The following is a 9,097-nucleotide window of genomic DNA, read 5'->3' on the forward strand; positions in this document are numbered from 1 at the left end:
CCACTCCTACGATAAAAATAATGCCCTAAAATATAATACTTTTAGACTATTCTCTCCCCCATAGACTTCAATGCCGTAAACATCATCCAACTATATTTTTATTACCCACATTATAAAATTTACAGAAAACTATAAAGACAACAGATTGATCTTTTCTAAGATTCTAAGTCTGGCATACCCCATGATGGCCGTACTCTCTGCCCGGATGTTTTCATCTGTTACAGTGATTTCTGGGGTGCATACGTCCTAAAGCCTGTAAAACTTGCTAATAATCTAAGCTGCTTGTTTTAAAAAGTCTTTTGGATTATTTTTTTGTGATAAAAATGAAGTAGGATGAAAATGGTCACACAACTAACACCTCACTGATAATAGAACTTGCCTGTTGCTGTTTCAGTGATGAAGGAACGTGTGTAATTGGGGGAGGAGAGGAAGTTAGTTGACTTTGCAATACCAAGCCGACCGTTTTTAATCTGTCCAGTGTCACTGTTTGTGTTGATTCTTGGTAAGAGCAGTTCTGACTTTATTGTAGGCTGGATGCATGCCTAGAACTCCTGATTAGAACCGGACGTCTTCCAGAAGCTGCCTTTCTAGCACGAACTTACCTACCCAGTCAGGTTTCGAGGTACGGCTCTTCATTTTTGGGGAAATGTTCCCATTGAAAAGGGGGCATGCTTACTTAGTCTTCCTTTGGTTCTGTGGTATCTGCAGGGTGGTCAAACTCTGGAGAGAGAATCTCTCAAAAGTCAACCAGAAAGCCGCAGAATCCCTGGCTGATCCAACAGAATATGAAAACCTCTTCCCCGGCTTAAAAGAGGCCTTCGTGGCCGAAGGATGGGTGAAGGAGACCCATGCTGATATGTGGCCCGCCAAACAGTACCCCCTGGTCACGGTGAGTGGCCCAGGTGCCCCTCAGTGATGTTAGGCACTCCACTGAACTTACGTCAGGTTTTAAACAGACTGTTATGAAGTCTGGTTGGGCTAAGTGCTAGTATCTGGGAAGGGAAAGTTCCTAGATTGTAACTTCAGAATTACCTTTCTGACAGCCAAATGAAGAAAGGAACATAATGGAAGAAGCGAAAGGCTTTCAGCCATCAAGCACCACAGCCCAGCAGCAGGTCAGCAGAACCTTGCATGTCAATTTCTACTGTAACCTCAGACCGGACCCACCTGAATGGTCTTCCTTGGGGACGGGGGATGCATTTCACATTCCTGTGTTCTCATGCGTGTGTCCATTTGCACTTTTAGGACGTGGATGGGAAACCTGGCTCCCCTACTCCAGCGAAAGTGGCCTCCCACACAGGCAACAAGGAAAAGGTACATCAGACCCTAAGCCCAGAGCTCCCAGAGCCACATCCCTGCACCCCTCCCCATCCGGGGGTGCCCGCAGGCTGTCCGAGCCTTCAGTCAGACACCAGCTGCTTGTCATCTGCTCCCAGCAAGGGTTTGGAAATAAGAGGCCCTCTCCCATTGTTAAGAAATTCCAGTCTCAGTTTGGATTTCCTGACCCGCATATATGTAACTTCTTTGTCTTCTCTTTTTTTTTTAGAGTTTAATTGAACTGGAAGTGGATTTGGATAATTTGGAATTAGACGATATTGACACAACAGATATCAATCTGGATGAAGATATTCTGGATGACTGAACTGAACTCTCCCCAATTTCCCAATAATGATTAGCATATAAACATTAATTGCGTAGCACTGAGGCTCATCTTCAGCCTGACCACAGTGCTTGGGACGATGGACAGACCCCTAGACTTCTGCATGTGGCCGTGGACCACTGGGAGCAGCATACCTTTCCTGTCTAAGGGAGTTTCATGTGCTACATTTAACTCACCTTGATTTTCCTGTTAATGAAAACAGACATGAGCTTTGATCTTGTTTTTCATATTGCCATTGGACCATATCTTCATAAAACCTTTTGAATTAATGAAGATGCTCTAGAGTTTCCTTTATAAATAATAAGAATACAGTTCTGGTTTTATCCTGAAACACTGGTATATTCAGCCAAAGCTACCTCACCTGGGGATCGGCCTATGTTCTCTTTGAATATGGAAAACAAAGTGGGCAGGGCAACGCTGTTCTGTGTACTTCCGCGAGAGGCACTGTTTAGGACTTCGAAAGCAGTACAGACAGGTACTTTTAAAATCTGGACATTTTAAAACACTGGGTCCAATATAAACAAAACCAAACCTTATTAGTCATTAGTAAAATGAAGTTTATGTAAAAAAATATTTTTCAGGAAGCTGTAGAATGGCTGATGAGTGTATCTTGATAAGCTTGCAGTGTTAATTCTATATATCCTCCCTTCTGTGCTTCTGTGTTTGCAAAGACCTGTTTAAAAGAGAGGGGAAAAAAGTATTACATAAAAAAATAAACAAGGGAAGCTCTGGTGGCCCACTGGTTAGGAAACTGCACTGTAATCATGAATGCTCATGGTTCAAATCCGCCAGCTGCTATGGGGCACAAGGATGGGCAGTCGCCTCTATGGGATTTACTGCCTCTGAAAACCCACTGGAGGGTCAGCTGTGGTCAGTTCTGTCTCAACAGCACAAAACAACATCATAGAAAAGCAGTATCTAGTCAACACGGTTCACAGAGTGCTAATTTAAAATTTAAATCTGTCATCTCTTTTAGCCTGTTCTCAAAAACCCATTAGGGTTGAGAAATTAGGGTGGCAGGGAGCAGCCTACATGTCTACTTTGTTTTCTCTGGAAGTTTTCTGCTTCAGGACTTGTTACATACAATCAGAGCTGGTACTTCAAGTTCCGCTCTGCTGCTCCTAGGGAGGGCAGCAGCAGTGTCCTTTTTATTTTTAGTAAACCTTACTGATGCTGCAGTATCAAAAAATACTACGGAGAGAGCCCAATTCCACAAAACCATGCTTGTTCTGTGAATTAAAAAAAAAATGCAAACTCAAAACCCAGTAAGTCCAAGCCCACTTTTGGGGACTCTGACTCACAGGGACCCCCTGTCAAGTGTCCAGACCTTGATAGCAGGAGATTCTTTATACTAGGAGAGCCTGCCCAGCTTTCTCCATTGAAGGCTGGTCAGTGGGACTCACTATGTACTCTACCATGAGCTCCTTACTCTGACCATTAGGAGATGATGACCTTTTACAATGACATTCCTTCCCTCCCTGAAAAAAAGTTCTCAGTATTTCCACAGAAATCGAAGCCCATGGTTCTGAGACATGGGCAGTTTCTAATGAATAATGCACCTAAGGTTCCGAAATCTCCCAGCATCACCCTCCCTGCCTTCTGCTCCCGGTGTGGGAACACGGCCACTACGGAGCTGAGCCCCTCAGATACTGCTCAGCCTGGCCAATTTACTCAGGGGTTGGGGGGGGTGTGTGTGCTCCACTCAGGCCCCATTAGAACCTCTCGATCCGCCTGCACCACCAGCAGCTTTCCTGCACCCCTTGCCAAACTCTTGGTTTCTGTTGTCCAGGCCGAAGAACCGGGACAAATCTGAGGGAGGTCTGGTGGCCTAGGGGTAAGGAGCTGCACTGCCAACTTGAAGGTATGCAGTTGGAATCCACCAGCTGCTCTGCAGGAGAACGATGGGCGGTCTCCTCCTGTGTGAATGAATGCTTCAGAAAACCCACTAGAGGGTCAGGTATGGCCTGATGGCACATAACACAGCTCAAGAGCACAGATGACCCACGGCTGAATTCTTCCCAGCTCAGTGACCACCACCAGCCACTGTGGAGTCCAGATCCTTTACCTTAATTAAGTTCAGTCCCTCAGCAGCCTGCTCCCTGGCCTGCTGTGCTGACTGGCCGTGTGGATGGACCATATGATACAGCTGGACCAGGCTAATGGCATCATCGACCCTGGGAGAGAAGGCTTTCTATTAGAGGCTTGCTTCACTGGCTTCAAAGTCCTTAAAACTGTAAATGACGTTTCAAAATAATCTTCCATTAAGAATGGGGTGGGGGTAAGGTCTGGTTTGCATTTTCAAAACCATCAGGCAGTTCAAGGCTAATACCAACACAGTGAAGGAACAGGCCATGCTTACCTAAGGAAAGGGAATATACTCGGAATAGGAGGCTTCCTTGTGAAAACATTTTCCCACAGACATCACTGTCAACGGCCTGATTCTCAGGCCACCTGCATCACGGACATGTGGCGGGTCATCCAGATAGGGGCAGAAACAGACTCCCACATAAAAGGCTAGTGGTCCTGAGGTCACTGTGTGCCATTTTTAGGTGGAATCTCCAGCAGCGAAAAAAAGAAAATGATCCTGACCTAGTAGAGAAATGCCGCAGGGGCCTCTCCCAGAAGCCTCCCAAGAATGCAGGGAAACACTCCCAGCTACTTCTAGGAACCCACTGGCGTCCTGATGAAGCAAATTGGAAATTCTGCTCATTAGACAGAAAGGCAGGCTCTGCTTCAGCGGTCTGAACTACTAGGTGTTAACCACCGCTACCTACAATGAAACCGGGATAAAGAGTCCCTGTTTCTGCTCTGTATCTTCCTAATAGTTGTCTTGGGAGCCCTGGTGGCCTAGTGGATGGAAAGTTGCATTACAAACCCAAAGGCAAATGTTTTGAACCCACGAGCGGCTCTTTAGGGCGCTCTGGTGGCCTAGTGGCAAGAAGCTGCGCTGCAATCCTGAAGGCACGCGGGTCGAGGCCACCAGCTGCTCCGAAGGAGGATGGGCAATCTCTTCCCGAGCGATTAACTGCCTCTGAAAACCCACCACAGGGTCAGCTATGGGTCAGTTCCAACTTGACGGTAAACAACAACCACAGCTCTTCAGGAGAAAGAGGTTTTCTTCCTTCCGTGCAATATATAGCCTCTGGAAACCAACTGGAGGGTCAGTTGTCAGCTCCAACGCAAAGGAAATGAGATGTGTCATCTGGCAGCCAAAGAGGACTTGAAAACAGCCCTTCCAAAAGGCTCAATTTCAGGGTGTGTACGCTTGTTCAGCAAGCTACTGGCTTCTACCCCTGAGGACGAGGGTGGGGTGAGCGGGGTAAAAAGACCCTAGTTCAGCAACCCCAGCTGTCACACCTTCCCAGCTCCCTCCATCCAGCCCCCCGAGCTGTCACACACCTCAGCGGGGGTATAAGGAAGAGGACAGCAGAGGAATAGATACACACATTCCCCAAGGCACGTCTTTGAGACAAGCTCTGGGTCCCCCTACCCAGAAGGCCATGTCCCAGGGGAAGTGAAATGCCAGAATGCTGGCATGTAAACCCAGTGGGAGGAGAAAGAGAATCCTAAAATGCTCCCTGCAAAGCTATTATAACCTGGCAAAGTCTAATATGCTGAAAAAAAATCCCCCCAAATAAAGCTAAAAGGAATCCTTTGTTTAGAACTTGGGTTCAGAGTCTTGTAAAGAGTTTAATGCTCGGTTTTCACTGCTGCCAAGTTGGTTTCAACTCGGCTGACCCTCCTGTAGGTTCCAAGGCTGTAAATTACATGGGAGGACACGCCCGCCTTCCCCCCCACGAGTGGCTAGTGGATTCGAACCACTTCCTCGGGGTGTGAAGGGCAGAGAAGGGCAGCCTGTGGGTTAGCGGCACACCTCTATGACTTAGGTCACCAGAGCTTGCTGAGTTTAACGAGACTTCCATGCCAGAATCATGTGAGGGGGATTCATCGGGCTCATTCTAAAGCTTACGGCTACACCACACACAACAATTTCACTTCACACCAAGTCCCGCATTTGATCTTAAAAGTAGGTGACATTTATTGTTGAAAAAAAAACCGTAAAGGTATTGCCATTTAAAACCGACTTGAGTCTAGCCTTGGTTCCAAGCAGGGAGAAGTGAATCTCTACCATCAAAGCGTGGGTGCGCAGCAAGCTCAGAGGGTTTCATACGACTGCACAGAAAACGGTAGTGGGGAGCAAAGCACGGAATATGGCATGGAACGCCAAAATAGACACGTCTGTCCTGGAGGAAGAGCAATCCGGGTGGTCCATCTAGGCAAGGACGCTCAAACTTGGTTTCACGTTCTCGGGGCGTGCTGCCTGGAAAAGCCAGGCAGTCCGAGGGAAGGGTAGAAGGCCAGCCAAAGAGCAAATGACCCTCAATGCGGTGGACTAACACAGTTAACTGTAACAATGGACTTGAAGCATGTCTAAGACAGTGAGGATGGTACAGGACAGGACAAGGTCCAGATCAATTGTTCACAGTGTCCCAATCTTGGTTAAAATGATGATGGCACCTAACAATACCACATAGAAAAAGCTTCCTCCCTCCCAACGTGCACATGAATAATCCGAGGCTGTTGTTAGGTGCCGTCGAGTCGATTGGGACTCATAGCAACCCTATGAACAATGGCTTACAGGCAGATTTACTGTCATGGCAGCAACACCTTTACTTACTGACATCTTACTTACAAATCTCTCTGAATCTGGTCGATCAGCAAACCGTCAATCTTTTTCTTATTTACAAAATACCACACCATTCCACCAAAGAATCTTGTTGAACGTAAAAGGTCGTATTTCCCCTGTGCATCTATGTCTTCATAGGTCCGGTGATGAACCTGGGCACAGAAAATGCAACTCTTCAGAGACACCAAAATAATAAAAGTGAGCCTCATTACTCAATATTCATTTTCTAGCAAAGCACTGCCCAAGAAAACCAGGTCTCCTCCAAGCTGCCTCCATGATCATAAATCAATAACTATAATTTAGGCCAATCCGTGGGTGGAAAGAAGGATCCTGCCTCAAAAGGGGAACCTGTCTGAATGACAGCAGCTCTGGGCTTTCCCATCACAGTACAGAGCTGCTCAGAAAGTCAGGCCAAACACTTGCTGACTACTTTGCACCTTGCACTATTTATTCAGCGCCCGCCACACACACGACTCACTGCTACTGAGTGGATTCAGATTCACAACAGCTTTCCAGGGCAGAGAACTGCTCCACTCTCCGAGGCTGTCACCTTAGGGAAAGCAGAGGGCCACATGTTTCTCCCAAAGAGCAGCCATTTGGTTGTGTCCTGCTGAGGCAGAATCAACCCAAAGCTGACCCTCCCGCAGGTTTTCAGAGGCAGTACATCGCGTGGAGGGAGACTGCCCATCTTTCTCCCACAGCGTGGCTGGTGGACGAGAACCACGTACGGCTGGGCTGCGGTTCAATTCCTTACCCTATGGCACCAGGGCTCCCATGGATTCATATTGCTGACCTTTTAGCTAGCAGTTTAGCTTTACACACTGTTACCAGGGCTCCCTTCACAGACAGACAGACAACTGGCCGTGAAGGACTCTCATTAGCTGGCCTTTCCTCCTCTCTGCCTCCACTCCATCTTGTTCCCTCACGTGTCCCCTAAGCTTGCTGTTCCTAAAGGAGAACCCTGCCTCAGGGTCTTCCTCTGTTTAAAACCTTCCAAAGGTCTGAGGAATGAAATCCAGAGCCATCAGCCTAACACTTGGGGTCACTGTGACGTGTCCCCATCCACTACCAGCCTAGTAAACGTCTCCTTTACAGACACCCTGCAAGGGCAAGCAGACAGGAACACACAGAAGTGGCCAACTCACAGTGCTTTTTCTTGCCCTCTGCTCTCCCTGTTTCCCCTACTTACAATTCTCTCCTCACGCAAATCCGTCTGTCACAATGTTTCCTGACCTTCCAGAACCCTCTCAAGGCCCCTGTGAACCTCTTACCATCTAATACTTTAGTCTTAGGGTGATAAACAGCAGCCATGGGTAAACTTGGCTCACACTCTGCCCTACAGTCATTTCTGGATCGCACGATTTATATACAGCATGCTCTATACTCTGTGGAGTTTATCTTTCAACATGACTCTTCCTAGTGATTATTCAACTCTGCTGTGTAGACAGGCAGAAATACGCGAACGGGGCATGTTAGCCTATCCACAAGGGCTTAGCAAATCCTGCCATTTCACAAAGGGAGTGGCCAGTTTCAAAAATCTATGAGGGGACTGGTTAGTTTTTGCCAATAAATTGAACAGCTTTAGCCACAGAGACAGATCTTCTGGAGCCATTGAAGGAGAAGCAAGACAATGTAAGCTGCCCTTCTAGTTCCAGCTACACCTCCAGGAGCAACACCGATGGCCGAACTGGAGGCCTGACTGGCCGAGCGCCAACCAGAGAGCCAATACTGGCAGGACCAGGACAAGGTGATGAGGCTCAATGTTCGAGTGCCTGCGTGCACAACGCGTAGATACGGGGTACCTGCACGCACAGCTACGGAGCTGTCTGGATTGTATGCTGTTATTAACCTGGATTATAACCTTTTGACTTCTCCAATATGGTTCTTTGTCACCTGTGAGCTATCGCATCGAATTTTGAACTCAGCAAAACAGTAAGATCGGTTTTGAAATGAGTAAAAAGACGTATGGGGACATGGGGGACATGTCCGACTTCCCAGAAATTAGTTCTGTGTTACTGACGCTGTTGACAGGGACAGCTCCCCTTTGTATGGCTGTTAAAGCTCAGATATGGCGGTCCCCAAGTAGCCTTTGCTCTTTTTACAATTCTTCATACCACCTACAATACCCTACAAATAGGAAGCAAGAAATGAGTACTTATTCAATGGAAGTATAAAATATATTGCATTTTTGTAAAGTTTTAGAAAACCTCTGTTCTTACGAAACACAGACAGACATTCCTCTGGTATTCTCTGCTTTTAGCCAAGATCCATCTAACATTAGCTATAATATCCCTAGTACCACGGCCTCTTCTAAACCCAGCATGCACATCTGGCAGTTCTCTGTTGATGTGCTATCCGTTGTTTTTGGATCATTTTCAGCAGAATCTTGCTAACATGTGATATTAATGATACTGTTTGATAATTTCTGCACTCTGTCGGGTCACCCTTCTTTGGAAGGGTCAGTTGTCCAGCTGGCTGTCCTCCAAATTTCTTGACACAACTTAGTGAGCACATCTGTATGTTGAAATATGTCAACTGATATGACATCAACTCCTGGAGCCTTGTTTTTTGCCAATTCTTTCGGAACAGCTTGAAATTCTTGCTTCATAACCATAGGCTCTTGCTCATACTTTGTTGCTGTTGTTGTTATGTGCCGTCGAGTCGTTTGTGACTCAAAGCGACCCTATGTACAATAGCCCTAAACCCTGCTCTATACTGTGCCAATCGCACTGTCTCTGACACACCCATCC

At 46.9% G+C, this 9,097-nt stretch overlaps 2 protein-coding genes across 2 annotated transcripts in view; one reads left to right on the forward strand and one right to left on the reverse strand.

Annotated features, from left to right (window-relative positions):
• The window catches only part of COPB2 (coatomer protein complex, subunit beta 2 (beta prime)), a 25,043-nt gene extending 23,401 nt beyond the window's left edge, over positions 1 to 1,642 (forward strand). Inside the window, exons 17-21 of the mRNA XM_006900345.1 lie at positions 530 to 622; positions 709 to 889; positions 1,044 to 1,115; positions 1,246 to 1,314; positions 1,547 to 1,642. Coding sequence (XP_006900407.1) covers positions 530 to 622; positions 709 to 889; positions 1,044 to 1,115; positions 1,246 to 1,314; positions 1,547 to 1,642 — 511 coding nt within the window. The remainder of the gene's footprint in view (positions 1 to 529; positions 623 to 708; positions 890 to 1,043; positions 1,116 to 1,245; positions 1,315 to 1,546) is intronic.
• Positions 1,643 to 2,203: 561 nt separating this feature from the next.
• Positions 2,204 to 9,097, reverse strand: part of LOC102875226 (28S ribosomal protein S22, mitochondrial-like) — a 17,629-nt gene continuing 10,735 nt past the window's right edge. Inside the window, exons 6-8 of the mRNA XM_006900349.1 lie at positions 6,354 to 6,499; positions 3,726 to 3,834; positions 2,204 to 2,333 (exon numbers count right to left, since the gene is read on the reverse strand). Of these exons, the coding sequence (XP_006900411.1) occupies positions 2,238 to 2,333; positions 3,726 to 3,834; positions 6,354 to 6,499 (351 nt within the window). The 3' untranslated portion in view covers positions 2,204 to 2,237. The remainder of the gene's footprint in view (positions 2,334 to 3,725; positions 3,835 to 6,353; positions 6,500 to 9,097) is intronic.

Source organism: Elephantulus edwardii, unplaced genomic scaffold (assembly GCF_000299155.1).
Source record: "Elephantulus edwardii isolate Elephantulus edwardi_28Jun2011 unplaced genomic scaffold, EleEdw1.0 scaffold00281, whole genome shotgun sequence".
NCBI lineage: Eukaryota > Metazoa > Chordata > Mammalia > Macroscelidea > Macroscelididae > Elephantulus > Elephantulus edwardii.